General features: G+C 42.1%; 1 protein-coding gene across 1 annotated transcript in view; it reads left to right on the top strand.

The window, feature by feature from the left end:
- DNAH3 (dynein axonemal heavy chain 3) overlaps positions 1-21,223 on the top strand; it is a 193,652-nt gene that overhangs the window by 77,707 nt on the left and 94,722 nt on the right. Inside the window, exons 24-35 of the mRNA XM_032605510.1 lie at positions 210-411; positions 2,049-2,141; positions 3,994-4,104; positions 7,487-7,601; positions 9,568-9,766; positions 11,030-11,138; positions 11,368-11,481; positions 12,246-12,422; positions 14,468-14,559; positions 16,381-16,600; positions 17,190-17,324; positions 20,215-20,326. Coding sequence (XP_032461401.1) covers positions 210-411; positions 2,049-2,141; positions 3,994-4,104; positions 7,487-7,601; positions 9,568-9,766; positions 11,030-11,138; positions 11,368-11,481; positions 12,246-12,422; positions 14,468-14,559; positions 16,381-16,600; positions 17,190-17,324; positions 20,215-20,326 — 1,679 coding nt within the window. The remainder of the gene's footprint in view (positions 1-209; positions 412-2,048; positions 2,142-3,993; positions 4,105-7,486; positions 7,602-9,567; positions 9,767-11,029; positions 11,139-11,367; positions 11,482-12,245; positions 12,423-14,467; positions 14,560-16,380; positions 16,601-17,189; positions 17,325-20,214; positions 20,327-21,223) is intronic.

Raw genomic sequence — 21,223 nt, 5'->3', positions numbered from 1 at the left:
TTTCTTCCTTTCTTTTGCTCTGAGTCAAAACCATCTCCACCTTCTATGCCCTAGATGAAAAATAGTGAAGAGGAGTGGGCCTTAGATAAGAGTCTAGAAGTAGCTGGCATTCACGGGAATGTCATCTACCTGTTGGGGAGTATCACCTTGTTGGAAAAAGAAGCTCTTAGAAGAGATTCCAGTAGCCATCTTCCTTTGCTTTGCAATAGGTTCTTCTTCCTATCAAATGATGAGCTGTTGGAGATCTTGTCAGAGACAAAGGACCCCCTCCGAGTTCAACCACACTTGAAGAAGTGCTTTGAAGGAATTGCCAAGCTGGAGTTTACAGACAGTCTGGAGATTGTGGGCATGATCAGCTCAGAAAAAGAAATCGTTCCATTCAAACAGAAAATCTCCCCAGCTCAAGCCAAAGTAACTCCACTTACCCATTTTTGGTTCTTATCGTCATAACAGAGCGAAACAGAGAGAGGCAGATTGTATGTTGGTTAAACATTTGGACTCTGGTTCCAGATTGCCTGGGTGTGGAGCACTTAGATTACACAACTTAATGACGGAGTGACTTTGGGGAACTAATCTTTCTGAGTCTACTTGCTCATCTCTAAGATGGAGATTATACTGCAATTCACATGGCATCCTAAATTTGTGGAAGGATTTCAACCAAACTTGATGTGGAGGCAGCAGCAGGAATCAGATCCAAACAACTAATGCTGTTTAAATCCCCATGAGCAGAGCCCACTTTAAAGAGATCTGGTCAGATGGGGCAGGTGTTTTTAAAGGTGTTTAAAGGGCAGGTGTTTCAATAATATTTCATGGAATTAATGCCATTTAACTCAGATTTTTCATACATGTGCCCTTATCAAATGAGTAAAATATAAGTTACTTCCACTCTTGCTGAACATGACAGCACCCCAGCGTAGAAAGAGACAAGTACTCTTGCCTTGCCGTTTTTGCCACCCACACATTTAAGTTGCAACAACCAGGGATCATACCTTAAAACCAGACACCAGCTAGCTCACGAGCACCTGAGGTCAGCAGGTACAGTTGCCTGAAATTCTAACACTGAATAATATGCTGCACATTCAAATTACCTGTAGAGCTTTAAAAAAATCCAAATGCCCTGCTTGCATCCCATACCAGTTAAATCAGAATGTCTGGGAGTGGGAGTCAGGCATCCATAATTTTTAAAGACCTCCAGATGATTCCAGTGCACAGCAAAGTTTGGGGACCACTGGAATAATGCAAGAATTAGAACTGTTCAATTAGAAATGAGCAATTTATTTTCTGAACTTGTCGACCAAAAAAAAAAAAAGCACAACCTAAACGTTAAGAGGTGTGTTTTGTTCAGTGGACATTCTTAGGACTTCAAGCTGGAGAGGCAGCATCTCAAGTAACCCTGAGAAAACGGCTTGGAGGAGGCAAGGAGGGGAGATATATAGGAGTTTTGCAACAAAGGGCAGGTAGTCTGAACTTCAAAAGATTATTGTTAATGAAAGAAAACCAGATATCTCAAGTTAAGGAATTTAGTGCTTTTCTATGGATGGGAAAATGCAAAAGTCTAGGCTCACTGAAATCATTCCTTTGATATGCACGTCAGCTATCTGGGGCCAGTATCCTGTGTTTTCTCATCCCGAGTTCCCTCAGGGCTCACCAGCTCACTTTGGGAGGTGGTGGCTGCAGTCACTGACGGCTGCAGCATCTTTTGATCACTGATATGGCAGAGGCAATATTTTATTTCTCAAACTGAAGTGTAAATGTGTCATTTGTCTCCTGAGAGAGACATAAATAACTTGATTTACAGTTGTCTTCCAGAAAATGATATGAAAGAAGTGCATGTTAAAAACTCCCTATTGCCCCTTTTTATGAGACATACACTTCTTAGAATACAGTAAATAAGTGTAAAACCAATAGTTAAAGAATACTGGCTTGAAGGTGTGCAAACCTTTGGCCTCCCTCCAGCCCTGTCCAGAGAGAAAGCTGGCTTCTGCCCATGGTCCCTCCCTCCAGGCTTGGCTAACTGTCACTGCCTCTCTGTCTGTCTCAACCCACAGGGCATGGTGGAAAGATGGCTCCAGCAGGTGGAACAGATGATGCTTGCCAGTATGCAGGAAGTTATTAGACTTGGGATTGAAGCATATGTCCAGGTAAATGAAAATTGGGGTACACATGCCAGGGTGTTGGTACACCAACAAGAACTTTGGGGACAAGGTTAAATGGAAGCCTGTCTTCTGCTAAAACCCACCCCTCTCCTGCTGAGTAACACCTGACCCCTGTGCGCCTCTTCCTCCTTTCCCTGTAAATCCTGGGGCAGTGTATGTATTTCTGAATATAAAACGTTTGCAGTTAGAAGCAGCTGACACTAGCATAGCCTGTGAGCCAGAACCCTTTGTTTTCTGTGGGGCAGTCCTTTCTGTGAAAATAATTGATGGCAAGCGGTTTATTTAGAGCCCCTCCCCAATTAAGCATCCCCTCCCACAGGCTTTTTTAACATTACACATGCCCTGAAGGGCACAACTCATTAAGCTCCCAAAGCTTTAGGTGACCTGTATAACAGAAGGCTTAAGGGAAAAGAACCTGTTGCAATTACTCTTTAGCCAGCTCCCAGCAAGGTTAATGTTGGCAGACTAGATATTTAGTCTCCTCTACTTTAGGTGCTCCTCACTTTGGGGCCCCCACCCCTATCCCCAGGACTTTTTCCATCAAAAAAAAGGGGTATTCAATTAACACCTTCCCACTAAGTACCAAGGACTGACCCTGCTGCCCCTCTCAGTAGTATTTGCCTTGTAAATGAAAGACCAGTCCTTTGTCCCATGACATATTACAAATCAAAAATTAAGTTAAAGAAAAACGACTCCCTGTATGAAGTTATTTCATGCAATTGCATCTGTGGCCAGACACAGCAAACTTTTTCTGTGAAGGACCAGATAGTAAATGTTTTCAGCTGTGCAGGCAATATACACCAGGCACAGCTATTTATCCTTGCCTTTCTAATAGAAAAGCAGCCTTGGATGATGGGTTCAGCAGGGGGCATGGCTGTATTACAATATAACTTTATTTACAAAAACAGATATGGCCATATTTATCCCTCAGGCTATAATTTCCCTATCTATAGTTTAAAAAAAGTTAGGGCGGTCATGGCTAAGAAAATCGTGGGGCAGTACTGCAATGTTATGTAGCTATCAAAAGGAGTAGTTATATAAATACTTTCTGAACAACACCTTGATTATAACTATGTAAAATCCCTGGATGGGAACATTAAAGAAAAGAAAGAAAGGAGTTGTTGACTGAAAAAAACATGCATGACATGAGAGTTGTGAGTTAAGTTTTATCTGGGGCAAAATGAGGACTGTAGACTGGGAGACAGCATTTCAGATATCTCTCAGAAAATGCTCCAAAGAAGTAGGGGGGAAAGTCAGTATATATGTGATTTTGGTGAAGGGGGAGTACATGCAATCATCACATATTTTTTGCAGAAGGTTGCTGCTGGTCTCGTGAAGGTCGCTGCTAGTCACGAGGAGCAGACGTCACCATGAAGGGTTTTAGTGCTTTCCTAGATACGAGGAGATGCAAGAATTGGGCTCATAAAATGGTTTCCTGAAAATATGTAATTATCTGAAGACCTGTTCTGCCAGTTTTTCCCAGAGCACAGAGTGCCTCATTCCTGATCTCCACCCTGAGCTCCTTGCAGGGGGTGCTGTGAAGGTCAGCAGCTGCAGCAGGTCATAACTTAATCCTTGTAGAGGTAGCTGGCAAGTGACAACTTATAGGCGACAGAGTTAATGAAATTGTTGGTGACGATCCTTTTCTTTTTCATAAAATTCAGGGAGGAAGACGTAAATCCGTAATCCCGGAAATGTCAAGCCTTGTAGCCTCGGAGGTTGGGGATGAATTTTGTTTTTGTTGAGGGGGTAAGATGGTGGTAGATGTTTTTAGGAAGTCAGTTTAAATCACACAAGATGAACTGACCCTACATTGTGCCCCACTGCACTTTCCCAGGTCCCTCGTAATCACTGGGTCTTGCAGTGGCCTGGCCAGGTGGTTATCTGTGTCTCCTCCATCTTTTGGACTCAGGAGGTTTCCCAAGCCCTGGTTGAAAAGACCCTACCGGTAAGTGAGCCTGTCATGAAGCTTGTAGAGGAGATTTGAGCTTGATTATGATTTGAATGACATATAATTAGAGTAACCATTTTTCTAAACAAAAAAATAAACAGCCCCATGGTGTCACAGAAGGCAGGGTTCTCTTCGGGACAGAGATTTGGGAATTAGGGCTGTCCTGGAGTTCTGTAGTATAGGAACTCTCACATTTCTTCCCAGACGGAAATTCTAGGCTGCAGTATCCTAAGTTTCTTCAGCCTTTGCTTCCAAGTGTCAACCTGGCAGAATTTCTACCAGCAGAGACTGCTCATCTTCTTCCTGGGCCAAGAAGCCACCTGGTCCTGTTTTCCTCTACTCTTCCTGCACCATATCCCTTCTTACCACCTCCAGTCCAACACTAACCCACCTCCAGCTTTTCCTTCAGCTTTCTCTTGAGACCAAGAATGCTCAGGTCCTGCTTGTCTTCAGATCCGGACACACATATTTCCAGCTAACTCTGCCACTGATGCCTGTACTTGAGGGTTCAAGACCTGGATGGATTTGAGTTCAAATTCTGACACGTCCACCTGTTAGATATGTGACTATGGTCAAGTTACATAACCTGAACCTCAGTCTCCTTGTCTATAAAATGGAAGGAATTGTAGCACCACACCTTACTACTGTGAAGGGTTAAATGAGATGCTAGTAAATTATTCAGTACTTAGATCCTAGGCTATAAACCCCACAGGGCAGGGGGCATATCTTCTTGCCTCACTATTATATCTCAGGGGGTTATTGCAGTGTCAAGCACATAGTAGTTGCTCAATACATATTTTTTGACTGACTACATGGTAACTCCATTCCCAACATTTTTACCATGGTATAGTTTCCCATGATTATCTCATCAGAATTCCTGTTATTCCCCCTATATACAATATGATTGCCTGTGGCTAGAATATATTTTAATTTACTATATTTTGCTTTATACATTAAAATTAGAATATTAGTATTTGACCAAGTTTCACTTTTTACAGATATCTTGTTGATAATTCCTAAAAGATGTGTTGCACTTTACACGTGCAAACTGCTTTCACGTACATCATTTCAAACTTCAGAAACACTAAAAAGTTCTGACTTTTGTGACTGTATCTCTGTGCCCCAGTTTTCCTACCTGTAAAAGGGGAGAGTGCTTCCCATCACACATTCAAGCCCTGGAGTACAATGAATGCTGAATGATGTGCCTTGGCATCCTAAAGGTGTTGGTACAGAATTGCTATCCATCCATCCATCTACCCATTGTTCATTTAACAAATACTTGTTTGACGTTGCAGCTGGGACTTTGCTGCTAGGCAAAGGGAATTAGAGGTGAATGAGACAGTCATGGTCCCTGTCCTCACGGATTTACAGTCTAGTGGGGGGAGATAAAAAAAGGCTCTTTTATAGAACTATGATACTGAAAGTACAGGGATCCAGAAAGCATGGGAAGGAAGGAGAAAAGTAAGAGAGGGGAAGATTTCCCAGAAAAACAGTGTCTAAGAGGAGACATAAAATATGAATAGGAACAGGAGAAAGAGCACTCCAGAGAGAGAGAGAGAGAGAGAGACCAGAATGTGCAAAAGTCTGATGATGAAAAGTACAGTGGGGGAGGGGGGAAGGGAAAAAAAAAAAAAAAAGTACGGTGCATTCCAGCAACTGAAGACAGTTTGGTCCAGAATTGCTGTGGAATGCATGTGGTTAAGAGAGATGCAGGGGGCAGTTCCATCACCAGCGGCTTTACAGACACGCCAAGGGTGATGGGGACACATCAAAAAGGCTTTTTTTTTTTTTTTTGCTATGTGCTACGGATATTATAATTAATAACAACAACAACAACCACTATTTACTGGGTGCTTTATTCACACCAGACATTGTGCCAAGTGCTTTACATACACTATGTTATTTAATCCTCAAAACCACTTGAAGAATAGCTATAATTATTGGGATTTGACAGATCAGGAGACTGAGACTCAGAGGGTTAAAATCATTTGCCAAAGAAGACCATAACAGGAAAGTGGGGAAAATGAGATGAGCCTAGGGTGGTCTCACTTATTTTTAATTCTCTTTTTTTTTTCCAGTTTTTATTTATTTATTTATTTATTTATGGCTGCGTTGGGTCTTCGTTGCTGTGTGCAGGCTTTCTCTAGTTGCGGTGAGCGGGGGCTACTCTTCGTTGGAGTGTGGAGACTTATTGTGGTGGCTTCTCTTATTGCGGAGCACGGGCTCTAGGCACGTGGGCTCAGTAGTTGTGGCTCATGGGCTGTAGAGCGCAGGCTCAGTAGTTGTGGCGCACAGGCTTAGTTTTTCCGTGGCATGTGGGATCTTCCCAGACCAGGGCTCAAACCTGTGTACCCTGCATTGGCAGGCGGATTCTTAACCACTGCACCACCAGGGAAGTTCCATTTTTAATTCATTTTTATTGTTTAACTCTTTATTTTGAAATAATGTCAGACCTGCAAATAACGTTGCAAAAATAATACAAAGAATTCCCATACACCCTTCATCCAGATTCCCCACATATTAACATCTTACATAACCACAGTACAATTATCCAAATCAGGAAATCAACATTGATACAATATTATTATCTATTCTATAAACCTTTTATACTCATCCTGGTTCAGGATCCAATCCAGGATTACATGTTTGCATGCATTTAGTTTTCATATCTCCTTTGTCTATTTTAATCTGAGTTTCAGGTTTTTTTGTTAATTCTGGTTTACTACCTAATTTATATATAGTAAAATTCACCCTTTTTAGTGTGCATTTCTTTCTTTTTTTGCGGTACGCGGGCCTCTCACTGTTGTGGTCTCTCCTGTTGCGGATCACAGGCTCAGTGGCCATGGCTCACGGGCCCAGCCGCTCCGCGGCATGTGGGATCTTCCCAGACCGGGGCACAAACCTGTGTCCCCGGCAACGGCAGGTGGACTCTCAACCACTGCGCCACCAGGGAAGCCCTTTAGTGTGCATCTCTGAATTTTGACAAGCACATACAGTCGTGTAACCACCATCACATTCAAGACATAGTTCCAAACACCCTAAAACTTTCCTCATGCCCTTTGTAGTCAACCCTTTCCCCTATTCTCAGCCTCTGACAACTACCATTTTGTTTTCTGTCCCTATAGTTTTGTCTTTTCCACAATATTATAAAATGGAATCATATAGTATCTAGGCTTTCAAATCTGAATTCTTTCAGTTAGCGTAATGCATTTGAAATTTGTCTCAATGTTAATGACTAGGGGTGAGGGAAAGGGAGCTTGAGGGATGACATCCAGGAGTCTGGTTTGGACCATGGGGTTGTGGATGGTGTCATTCCAGAAAAGGGATTACCAGAAGAGAATCCAGTTTAACCCATTATTCCATCTTACTCCCCTGCTAGGATTTTCTGAAAAAGAGCAATGATCAGATTGCACAGATTGTCCAGCTGGTGCGAGGAAAACTGAGCAGTGGGGCTCGACTCACCCTTGGGGCCCTCACAGTCATTGATGTCCACGGTAAGCAAGGAGGTTTCCCTCACATTACTACTGTCCAGTAAGAGCTGCCAGGCTTGCCTCTCTCCCTTCTGGATGGAATGACTCAGGTCCCTTTTCTCATTAGGAAGAGGCTTCTGCAACTGAAAGTAAGTGAGGGGGTAAGGAGAGGAGTCAGTGCTTCTGTGTATCTCCATCTTATGTTTTCCCCTCCCATCCCCAACGTTTCTGAGATTTACCAACTCGGATCGATTTCCCTGTACTGATCTTAATGAACATTTTTGAATACTTACTTGGTGCCAAGCTTTGTGTTAAGTGCTTGACATACATTGTCTTATTTTTATACACATTTCACAGATTAAGAGCCTGAGGTTTATAGAGGCAAATAACTTGCTGAGAGGCACACAGCTAGTAAGTAGCAGAGATGCTTTTATAATTTGAACTTACGTCTGATTCCAAACCCAGAGACTGGAAATGGGCAGTGATGCAGGGAGGGAATGGGTAAGAGAGGATGCCTTCCAGCTCTTCCTAGAAAAGAGAGAGAGAGAGAAGGAGAGAAGGAGGAAAGGAGGAAGAAGAACCAGGGTCTTTATGTAGAGCAAACAACCCCCACACCGTCACGCCATCATCACCAAGGAAACTAGGGCTGGACCAAACTTGTTGCCTGGGAACAGTGTCTCTTTTGTTTACATACCCAGCTTCCTACTGGCAGTTCATGCATCTTACTCTCTGTGAGGCTGATGCTCATTTCTTTTTTGGCCACATGGCTTGTGGGACCTCAGTTCCCTGACCAGGGATTGAACCTGGGCCACGGGAGTGAAAGCCTGGAATCCTAACCACTAGGCCACCAGGGAACTCCCTGATGCTCATTTCAATCCCTGATGCTCATTTCAATCTGATTTCATTTGGATAGACTAGGATAAAATCCAGAGGAGAGAAGGGAGAATGTGATCTTCATCTGGCTACATATTTAACTGATAGGAGTAATAAGTGCAAGCATGGTTACTGCCCAGGATACCTCAGAGTGGTTGGGTTTACACACACGCACACACACACACATTCATGCACAAACACACGAACATACACTGCATAGGGAAGGTATCCACAACCGAGTGCCTTGAGATTCACCTTCCTCTTGGATCTCTCACACATACCCTGCTCCTGCCACCACTCTCTGGGTTCTCCCAGGAATCTGGTGTGGAATTAAACTCCTTGGGGTGAATGGAAGAGCTGTTGGTGTAATCTTCTGCAAGGACTCTTTTCTGAAGGGTTTTGGATTTTACTGTAATAAAGATTTCTCTCACAGAGAGGCAGTAGACTTACAGAAGTGTCCCTTTGCAAAGTTATATTTCTGAGATCCTGATTTCAAGCTGCTCTACTAGTTCTAAGATCACAATAGCACTTGCCCTGTGAGTTACCTAAAAAATAATGAATTATTCTCATAAACTATGTCCACTCATCAACTTCAGGGCTCCCATCACTGTGAGAAAATTAAATTAGGCTCACAATCCCATGACAGAAAGGAGAAAACCTAGAAATATATCTCCTAGTTAGTTTCTCAGACACCCCCCTTCATGGAAAGAATACATCTAACAAAGATTCATGGGACCCCTGCCCTTGCTAACTGTATCAGGCAAAGCAGATCGTGTTCTCTTAAGATATCTAGAGGCCTGGAACAGGGCCAAAAGGGTCACACTGGGGATAAGATAGCATTTGGGGCAACTACATATTGCAAACCCCTCTGGTTCAGCCTCCCAAGAGTTTGGGAATGATAACAGTAGCTAATACTATAAATTTATGTAATACATAAATACAGATGTTGCTTGAAGTTTGGGGATGGGCGAGGAGGATAGTTGAGCCTAAAATTGTCGCGATAGTGAGGGGTGGCCTTGATGACCTCCTCAGTCAGACCCTTCTGAGGAATCCACGAAGACGGGAGGATGCTGATGGCTCTGCAAGTGTGTGTTTCCACGTCTGTGTCCCCACACAGCTCGTGATGTGGTCGCCAAGTTATCTGAAGACAGTGTCTGTGATCTGAATGATTTCCAGTGGATCTCCCAACTGCGCTACTACTGGGATGCCAAGGATGTACAGGTGAAGATGATCACTACAGAAGCCTTATACGGCTATGAGTACCTGGGAAACTCCCCCCGGCTGGTGATTACGCCCCTCACTGACCGCTGCTACAGGTAAACTCTGGGGCTCCCCCAGACCTGAAGGGTGAATAGAGAATTCCAAAAGGAAAACCTGGGGAAGAGGGTTAGAGCATCTTGAGTTTGTTACCTTCACCGTCTATATTTTAGTTTCTCAGATTTTAGAATTTTTCCCTTTGTCACCATGGTCCCGCAGATGGGTATGGAAACTGGGCCTTAGGCCAGAAATGAGAACCCAGTAGGAGTCCTAATCTAATGCAAATTAATGTGTTCAAACCAACAATTAGCACGTTGATGCCTCTCCTTGAAAGTGGCACAGTGCTTAAGTAGAAAGGTCTCCAGTGGCAGGAATCAAGATGGTGCCTGGAGATCCCATGGCCAGAGATAGAAAAGGGGCCAAGTAAAGGACCCAGGCAAGGAGTTTCGGAGCTCTGCCACCCAGTCTGATGAAGAGGTATGGCCATTCTGTGCTCAGCAAGTGTTTTGCTACTTTGCTTGGAACTTATAACTTCAGAAATCTGGACTTTGTGAACTTGTCAACTTTGTGATGTTTAGATTTTTCTTTGATTTTATACATTCCTTAGAGTGGAATTTTTTTAATTATAAAAATAGTACCTGAGTATTTTTTAAATTTCAGAGTCCTCAGTCACTTGTTTTCTATGTTCTATGATTTCTGTTCTTCATTCATTTATCTATTCCACTCATTGTTCAACAACCATTTCTTGAACTTTCCTGTGCATGATGTATGACCTCCAGGAACTCTCAACCTAATGGGGTGGGGAAGAGACACACCCTCAGGTGATAACAAGAAAGTGTGTTAACTGAAATTATAGAGGCCCATACAAGGGGCTGTGGAACCACAGTTAGCACATCATTCATTTCTAGCATTTATCTTGTGCCTGCCATATGGAACTGAATCAAATATGGGTCCTGAACTCAAGAGTTCATAACCTAGTGGGAGAAATATATTTATTTTCCATCATTCCATTGGCATTGGTGATCTTTGGAATGTGGAGTTTATGAGGATTTTTTACTTTTCTTTGATTCATTTAGTAAGTATATATTCATTTATCCATTCAATCATTCATTCAAACAAATGCTTATAGGTGTCACCCATGTACCAGGTGCCGAGGTTACAACACTGAGTAAAATAGAACTTTTTACAATGATGATGTATTGCTCATATAATCAGGGAAAAATATTTAATTACTTGTCTGAGTCAAAACAAAATAAACCAAAAGCAAATTTCTTTCCTGTGCCTTAGGACTTGGCACTGAGTTCTTATTCTCTTCTCCTTAGGACACTGATGGGGGCTTTGAAGCTGAACCTTGGAGGAGCCCCAGAGGGTCCAGCTGGGACAGGCAAGACAGAAACCACCAAAGATCTAGCCAGAGCTTTGGCCAAGCAGGTAGGGAAATGCTGTCCATCCGCACACTCTTTTTCCCAACCCTCTCTGGACCCCTGTCCAGGGGAATTGGCATGAAGTTCAAGATGGCTCAGAGTAACAGGCAGAGTGGGGCTCCACCTCCTTCAGTGAAACAGGAAGAGGGGAGCCCCCACCTCTGTTTCATGGTGCAGGGTGATTCAGATGGGAGGAAACCCATCCTGAATGGTGCCCACATCCTCCCTCTCTCTAGTGTGTGGTCTTCAACTGCTCAGATGGTCTAGATTACAAAGCCATGGGGAAGTTCTTCAAAGGGCTGGCCCAGGCTGGAGCATGGGCCTGCTTTGATGAGTTCAACAGGATTGAGGTAACTCTGCTACTGGGCTACTGAATGGAGGGTTTGGACATGCAGGGACTTTTTTCTGGGCTCTCAGTTCCTCAGTGACAGGGATTTATGTCTCCTCTAAGGGCCTTTGCACAGAGTAAGTACTCAATGAACCAAACAAAAACAGCCCCAAGGAGACAAAATGCATATTTTACACACATAAACATTCTCACCAAATTGATTCCCTCACTCGCTCATTCAAAAATTTATTGAGCAGCTACTCTATGTCAGATACTCTGCATGTGTTCATGATACAAAGATGAGCAAAAAATGGTTTTGCCCTCTAGACTGTTACAGTCTAGCAAAGGGAAATAAAAATTAAACGATACAAATAGAATATGAGAGAAGTCTATAACAGTGGTACAGAGGAGTCATCACAAAAGAGGGGGTGGTTAATTCTATTTGGGTAGGGCATCGAGATTAGGAAATGTAAACATGCAACTTGAACCAATAAACACATACTATGGGTGAAGCATTGTGCTAGGTGCTGGAACAAAGGTAAAACAAAGATAAGATACTATGGAAACTACTTACACACACACACGTATGCACATGTATGCATGCATATACACACCAATTTTCTTTTCCTTTACCAAAACCCTAAATCATGCTCCTAATTTTGAATGTGAAGGTCTTATTCTCAGGTGATGGGGTTCTTTCTTTGCTAAGTGAAGGGTACTTTGGCATAGTGGGGTTGGTGGCTGTCAGAAGCAGGAGCTCAAATCAACCAGCCATTCTCACTCCAGATAGAAGTGCTATCTGTGGTAGCTCAGCAGATTCTCAGCATTCAACAAGCCATCATCCGGAAGCTAAAGGTGTTCATCTTTGAAGGCACTGAGCTCTCTCTGAACCCAACCTGTGCTGTCTTCATCACCATGAACCCTGGGTATGCTGGCAGGGCTGAGCTGCCAGATAACCTCAAGGTAAATACTGAGTGTGTAACTATTGGGTGTACTTTATGGTATAGAAACCTTCGGAAGTACCCGAGGGTCTCACAGAGAAGCCAAATAATGGGACCAGTTGACATTTTTCAGCTGTGAGAAGTAAAGACATTACTTGGCTTCAGAACTCAACCATCTCCGCAACTAGGTCTCATGACATGGGAGGAAATATATACATAGTAACCAATGGCAAAGAGGCAACAATGATCACTGGAAGAAGTATCACTATTTCTGTTGTCTACAGGGGTCAGACAATTAATATAAATGAGAAAAGCCAGCTGGGCCTGGTAGGGACTCTGACAAATGCCCCATCTAGAGGCAGCAGGCCCTACTTAGCCCCAGCCTACTGTTGCCAAGCAGGAATTGTCAGATCTTCTCATTTTTCAGGAAAAGCCAGAAATTTGGATTTTTACATGAAATCTTATTTTTAGATCCTGTCTCAATGCAAAAAAAAAAAAAAAAAAAATCACTGTTGGCCAAATAAAACAGATCTGCTTATAAGAGAGCATCAAAGTTCAACACAGAGAACGCTGGTAGACCAAGACTAGAGCACGTGGAGCTAAGCTGGTTAGGCCTAAGTGGTGTCCACACCAAAGCAGGCCTGTTCCAACCAGCTAGAGAGATAACAAGAGAGCTTCTATGTCCCTGGTACCTACTGCTGAGCTGGCCTGAGCTACAGCTGTGGCAATAAGCATTGGCCCTGCTGCTAGTGGGAGGAGGCAAGTGCCTCTGAAGGGGGAGAGAGAGAATTCTAACTAGGCCATCTTAAGGGAACAGGCACTAGATGACCTTAGCATGCTGCTCTCATGGAAGGAAAAAACACAGAGTGCAAGATGAATGGGTCTTCACCTGTGAGAAGAGCACCTAGCACCCCAACTGCATGAAAAGAGCAACCAGAGGGAAAATTCTAGGCCTGCTTCTTTATGGATTTCCTTTCAAGTTATTGCTCCATTCCCTTACGTGAAAGACGTAAGAGAGACCTGGACAAAACCGACATTCACTGACTTTAGTACATGACGCTCCATCTGCTAGAAGCACATTCTGATTAGTTCCCTGAAATCTAATTCAGACAAGCCACTCCTCCTCCTCCTTGGGAATGGAAAAGAAGTCAAAGAGATCCCTAAGGGTGACTCTTCCTCTCTAGGTCAGCATAGGCCAGGGACACCAAAGTAGAGTTTGGACCCACATTTCTCATTTTAGAGTGCCCAGTTGATGTAACTCCCCCCTGCACCCCTCCCAGCCAACAACCATGTTAGATCTGCACAAACAACTTTCATGAGACAGTGTGGCATAGTAGAAGGTACCCAGGGTTGGTGTCAGGAAGCCTGGATTCTAGCCCTGGCTCTACCTCTAACTGCATGACTTGGGCAAGTCACTTATCCTCTAAGATCTAAGATATTAGAAACAATAGCTGATGTTTATTGAGCCCTCACTATGTGCCACACACCTTTTTAAGCACTTCACTTACATAGGATCATTTGTTCTCATGATAACTATGAAGAGGGCACAGTTGTTAGTACATTTTGAGATGAAAGACCTGAGGTCTGGAGGGGTTACATAACTTACCCAGTTAGTAGCTAACAGAACAAGGACTCAAATCAAGATTTGTCTGACTCCGGGATTCTCCTGATACATAATTATCCTGCATCCCTGAATGACTTCTACTGTCTACACTGAACTCCGGAAAGCTCCAATAGTTGAATGATGCTCATTTGGCATAGGAAGATGAGGTGTTGCTAGGATACCAGCACCTAAGGCCTTCCACACAACCACTGAGGGACCCAATGTGACACATGTACCTGGACAAGGCTAGTGGGGAGGTTCATGGAGCAGTGGATCTGTCCAGTAAAGACAGTCCTTCTGCACTGATTTGTCCTCCAGCCCTCCTTTCCTTGATTGTCACTGGGTGGTCTGAATGATCATGTTACTTCTCTTTGCCTCTGTAGATGTACCTTCCCCCATTTTCACCTTATGTGTTCAGGTTCTTTACATGAAATCTTATTTTTAGAGGGCTGTTTCTTTTCCAGGCCTTGTTTCGGACAGTGGCCATGATGGTGCCAGATTATGCCCTCATTGGAGAAATCTCCCTCTACTCTATGGGGTTTCTAGACTCCAGAAGGTATGTTGTATTGGCTTTCTAGTGCGTTCTAAAGAAAGAGTGACAGAGTGGCTTTTTGTGGGGTGGATTCAAGGTAAATTGTCCATTGGAAAAAAAAGAGAGAAACTTGAGAAACTGCTTTTACTCACAAGTTGATCTGAAAGCACATAGCCCTGGTCTTGGTCCTGACCCCATCCCTGACTAGGAAATGGCTCAGATTACCAAGAAAGGGCCTCCACTCTATTTGTATATACCTGGACTTCTTCTAAGGAAGAATCGCTCATCTATTCTCTACCCTTCACTCTAACACACACACACACACACACACACACACACACACACACTCCTAAATAACTTAAGGCGAGACTGAAAAACAAGTTATTCCAAGATTGAAGAGGAAAAATTAATATAATTTAGAATTAACATTGTTATCAATATAATATTTATTTATTCAAATCAACTTGGTTATCTCTCATTCAAGTATTACCCAGTTTTCTAAGACGGAGACATACACAAGCATCAGTGTCTTTATCACATGCACCCAGAGTTGTGAATATTTATTGTAAAATGCCTTTTATTGATCTATTTCAAATTTTACATTTGTCTTTTTATATTGTCTTGCCCATAATCAATTGATTTTTTGTTACTGCCGTTATCTCCACAAGGCCCACAGTGTCTTTGTGGCCTGGAGGTCCTTGCTGTTAATGCAAGGGGCTGCAGATATTCTCAACAGAATGTGCCATCCTTCCTAGGCTGAGAGGCTGCCTCAGTCATAAGAGGTTTATTTTTTCTATAGGAGACCTGGGTTACATTGATTTGCCTGTTCAATTCATTTATTTATTCAATTGGCAAACCACCTACCTTAGGCCCAGCCCTGTGCTAGGTGCTGATGAGCAACACAGTCTTTGCTTTTAAAGTAAATCAGTCTTGTTAGAGAGGAGCCCTGCAAGGGGAATGTGCATAAGTACATTAGTTAGGGTAAACCTGACCTCCAAATTCCAGTGGGTTAGCATAGCAAAAGTTTATTTTTCACTCCCTAGAAATCTAAAATGGGTGTTTGTGATCAGAGGAGTTCTTCCCCAGGGACCCAGGTTACTTATATCTCACAGCTACAACACATGAGCATAGAGGATCTTATGGAGGAGGTTTTTATGGACCAGCCCTCAAAGTGGCACACTTCCCTTTCATTCATATGCCACTGGCTAGGACTCAGTGATGCGGCCACCCGTACCTGTGTGGGAGGCTAGGAAATGTGGTCCCCCCCGTGTGCCCAGGAAAAATAAGATATGGCAGTGCACATGAGCATACGTGTATTGTGTGCTGAGTATGTTAAATTTTGAATTGGTTTTCTTAAATTAAAAAAGTAAACCATGGATATTGAAAAAAATTGTAATGTTACAGAAATGCAAAAATGAGTGTCCCCTTTGTGACCCTTAGTCCTATGCTTTAGGCATTAACATTGTTAATCGTTTGATGTAATCTTCCCGTGTGTGGTGTGTGTGTGTGTGTGTGTGTGTGTGTGTGTGTGTGTGTGTGTGTGGCGTACACATACATTCATATATACAGATAAAAGTATAGACACATATAGCTTCTCATACAGTATATGTTATACATATGTATGTGCTTTGCTGGTTTTCATCCTGCCTTTGAAAGGAAGTTACAGTGCTTGCTTAGCTCATTATGGTAACTCTGTGAAGAGGCCTTCAGATGATAGGGTTTCTCCATCACGTTCGTGGGCAGGCCTGGCTTCTGAAGGGACAGGGCACAAGCATGTTGGGAATGTCTGCTGAGCAGGACATGGTCCTCTCTAGAGGGTCTGCAGACATGTCTTTGCTCTCCCAGTCTTGCCCAGAAGATTGTTGCAACCTACCGCCTGTGTTCAGAGCAACTTTCCTCCCAGCATCACTATGACTATGGCATGCGTGCTGTCAAGTCTGTGCTCACTGCCGCTGGCAACCTGAAGCTGAAGTATCCAGAGGAGAATGAGAGTGTCCTGCTGCTCCGGGCCTTGCTTGATGTCAACCTGGCCAAGTTCTTGGCTCAAGATGTCCCTCTATTTCAGGTATGTAGTGGTTTGGGACCTTGGCTAAGCACTGAGACTCGACATCCAAAGATGAAAAATTTTTTCGGCACCTCTTCCATCTCCTGACACCCCCTCCATTCTCTAGCCAGCATACCTATTGCCAGATACCCTCCCCCAAATGTTAAATAATAATGGTAATAGCAATATCCCTAATTCCTGACTTTAATAAAAATAGTTTCACTGCTAGGATATTTGCTGTTGAGTGTGAGTAATTGTTTATATCAAATGTAATTAGTTTTCTTTTGGAATTATTTTAATGCCTATCTTCCTAACTAGGCTGTAAGCTCTTTAAGACAGAAATCTTGACTGTCTTGTTCATTGCTAGTATAATGACTGAAAGACAGCACAGACTTATTAAATATTTGCTGACTTTTAAAATTCTGGGGAAGGAAAATCATGTTTAACAGATATTGTTAGAATTTGTAATTGTAGTTAAGTTTCGGTACAGGAAAAATGAGGTTTGGAATTTTCCAAGGATTCCTGCTACCTGTAGATCTCATTTTAGAAAAATGTTGAGGTTATGTATCTGATAATTCATCTTTTTCACATCTTGAATTTTTGTTAACAGGGAATTATATCAGATTTGTTTCCTGGTGTTGTTCTTCCAAAGCCAGACTACGAAGTTTTTATGGAAGTGCTGAATGAGAACATCAAAAAGATGAAACTCCAGCCAGTACCTTGGTTTATTGGAAAAATTATCCAGGTTGATTCCTTGTACCCATGTGGGAATGTACCTGTTTACTGTTTGCTGAGGTCAGGAATTAGAAAGAACTATGGTAGATTGGAACTGAACTGACAGCAATTGGAGATGCCTGATTAGAGATGAAGACACTCAACAATCTGTTGTGCCTTCAGTTTTCATTTCCGGGAGCTGACTTTTAAAATCCAATATTTTTCCTATGACCATCTTCCCTGGGGTTTCTTTTTCATCATTTGGGGATGAAACAGAACCTTTCAGGGCATTGGGCTTTGAATTAGTCAAAAACCAACTTTTTTGGTTCCCAGTGACAGAAATCCAATTCAAACTGTCTTAGTCAACAAAAGGGAATTTACTCACTTACCTAACTTGGAAAGTACAGAAATATGTTGGTTTCAGGCATAGGGGGATACAGGTTTTTAGATAATGTCATTAGGAACCTGCCTGTCCTCATTTCTGGATTCTGCCTCTCTCTGCATGAAAAATTCATTTTCAGTTGGGCCCCCAGTAGCCTCACACTTAGATTGTCCCATGTTCAAGCCCAGAAGGAAAAAGAGCATCATTCTTGGAGTGTCCTCAGCAAAAGTCTCAGGATTAGCTTTGAATGGTGCTCATAAAGTCACGTGACCATCCCTGAACCAATTACAGAGATAAGAAGTAGACTATAACCGCCCCACCTCTGCCAGAAGTGGAGGTGGAGTCAGAGCCACCCAAGTCGTGTGGACTGGACCATGAACTGGTGGTTCCTCAGGGAAAATCAGGGTGCTGTTACCAATAGGTGAAAGAAATGTTTCTACAGTCTTGACCCTGGAGAACCTTAGTGAAACTTCACACTAATTTCAGGGATCCTTCCCTAGGATCACTTTCTATGTAAAACTGACTTAAAGTCATAAGTTGAATAAAATAAGCCCCAAATGCACTTTTTCTACAGAATCACAGGACAGAACTACAAGGGACCTTAAATGCCATCTGCTCCTGGCTCCTTAAGAACACTGGCATCCAGAGAGGGAACAGATTTGGATTCATATAAACCTAGTTTCAAATCTCATCCCCATCAGTTTTTTGCTGTGAGATTTTAGGCAAGTTCGTTCACCATTCTGAGCCCTAGTTTCTTCAACTGTAAAATGGAGGGAATAAAACCTTCCCCACAGAGTAATTTTGAGACAAGAAGTACATAAAGTGCTAGATATAGTGCCTGATTACCATATCAAAATCAACCTCACCATCTCCACGAACATCAGAAATATCATCATTTCCCAAAATCATATTGTTATTTAGAATTAAAGGTCAAGGTAGGACCCAGGTCTCCAGATTCTGAGATCAGAATAAAAATTTTTAGGAATAAAAATTTTTTCCCAACTGTTCATCAAATGTGCTAGTCTTGACACAATTCATTTAACTCAATATTGAATCCCAATCTATTCGTTGGGATTTCATAGATGGACTTTTTTTTTTTTTTTTTTTTTTTTTTTTTTTTATAGATGGACTTTTTTAAACTAGGCATGAGCTTTTATTTCCAAAATTTTATAATAAAAAATTTAAACATGCAGGAAAATTGAAAGAATTTTACTGATAATACCCATGTACCCCCCACCTAGATTTTATAATTAACATTTTATAATACTTGCTTTATCATTTACCTATCCATCCATCCATCCATCAACTTATCTTACTTTTTTATGTATTCCAAAGTAATTTACAGACCTACAGATGAACTTTTATATAGTTTAGTACCAATTTTCCAAAGCAAAATATATGGAGCTACCTTCCCTTTTGTATATTGATACCTTGACAATCCATTTAAAGTTATGTGAGGGGGAAGGTGAGAGGCTATTGAATCATAAGTGCCTTTCTCTCTTTTTTCTAATGCACAGTCAACTCCATTTATCTTTATTCAATCTGAAATGTCTTTGCAGTCTACTTGAATGTAAACCTTACTCGATGGTTGGGGATTTTGTTGTTTTGTCCTCTCTGTCTGTAGAACTTAGAACAGTATCTGGCACATAATAGGTGTTTAACAAATATTTGGTGGCTCACTTTTGTCAGTACCTGTACCACCCCCATTGTCCTAATTTACACCCTCTGTATAACTCTCTTCCAAGGTGAAAAATAATGCAAACAATCCTTAAAATAAAAAGCTTCACATATTCCCTTTTGCTGAGAGACTCACAGTTTAAAAGGAGAGAGAAAACATTTCACATTAATATAAATGACCAAACCATTTGCATTTCAACTGTCGTGGACCGCTTGTCACAGACAAAACAATTAGAAAATTCAAAAAATGAGCTTCCACTTAGCTGTTGATTCTCAAGGGTAGGGGCTAAAATTACATGGAAGTTCATTTTATATTTTACAGCATCGCCCCTGGCTCAGAAAATACATTTTAATCTATTGAGAGTTCCAATCAAGTCAGAATAGCATTTAGGCCTTGAGAAAGGAAATTTCCAATAGAAATGCAGTTGGCTAAAATGACCATTGTTTCCTTTTCCTCTTTAAAAGCAAGTGGAAATGGTGCAATGAAAAGATTAGTGGCATTGAAGTCAGAGAGCCCTGTGGTCAAGTCCCGGTTCCACCACTGATGAGCTTGGGCAAGTTAGCTAGCCTCTCTTGGGCTCAGTGTTCCCACCATTTAAAAGTAGTTAATGATACCTGAGTGGATTAAATGAAATAACTTAGGTAAGTCACTGCTGCTTAGCACATAGATAGGTGCAGAGCAAATAGTATTTCCCATCCCTTAAATAATCTGAGATGCACACATATAGTTATTCATCCAAAAGATATTTAAACAATAGATGACAAATAAAGGACTGCAGTCCTTGTTCCTTGTAGACATCTGACTAATTGCAGTTCTGGGAGGTCTGCAATGATTAACTTCTTATATGATGTCTCCTCCCAGATCTACGAGATGATGCTGGTAAGACATGGCTATATGATTGTCGGAGACCCCATGGGTGGCAAGACCTGTGCTTATAAAGTGTTGGCTGCAGCTCTGGGTGATTTACACGAAGGTAAAACTTGTATCCCTGGCTTCCAGGGAGGACAGGAATCCCCACTCAGTTGACTGGCCCCATAGAGATGATGCCAGGCTGTTAACTTTACCATCCCTGATTTGTGACATTAGAGCCAGGAATAGAACATGGCACACAGAGGTCTGCAGGCAGAGAATAAAGAGGGAGAGAGCTTCTAACAGGGGATTTTATGTGCATCACTAAAGCTGGAGGAATTTTCTCAAATGCTGAACAGTGGCTTCTCCAAAGTTTTCCCAATGAGAGGGAAACTCCTGCCACTTGCCTAAACAAAACTGTTCTAAAAGCAGATCATTGCATGGTTTCTTTTCTTTTCCTTTTTTTTCTTTCCATCCCTTCTCTCCCTCTCCTTTCCTTTTTTTCTCCCTCCCATTCTCCCGCCCTCCCATCCACACTGCCTCCCTCCTTCCCTCCCTCCTTTCCTTTTTTCCTTCCTTCAATTTAATGTAAAAGATAAGACCTCAGACTCTTGAATGAAACCCAGACCTTGGGCAAATGACTAAAACTCTCTTTGCTTCTGTTTTCCCAGCTGTAAAATGGGATTGTTGTGATAATTAAATGAGATTATGCAGGTAAATAACCTAGCTCAACAAATAAAAGCCATGTTTATTGCCAGAGAAACAGTTTTGAGGTTTTTTTCTTTTATAAAACACAAGGCTGTGGTTTTGAAAAGCCGTGCCTTGCTGTGCCTGTGTTTACAGGATCCCTTCCAGTATGATTCATTTTAATATTTTTTTCTAATAACATTGAGTTACTGCTGACTGAGTTACTGTGGAATTTTTGAGTTTTTTGTTTTGGGCACCAACTTGGCCTTAATAACTTGTTATTTAATAACTTGGGCATTTCAAACTTAAATAATAATTTTGGCATTGAATATAA

The sequence above is a fragment of the Phocoena sinus genome, chromosome 15, assembly GCF_008692025.1.
Source record: "Phocoena sinus isolate mPhoSin1 chromosome 15, mPhoSin1.pri, whole genome shotgun sequence".
NCBI lineage: Eukaryota > Metazoa > Chordata > Mammalia > Artiodactyla > Phocoenidae > Phocoena > Phocoena sinus.
The sequence above is the reverse complement of the archived record's forward strand: the minus strand, read 5'-3'. Positions and strand labels throughout refer to the sequence as shown.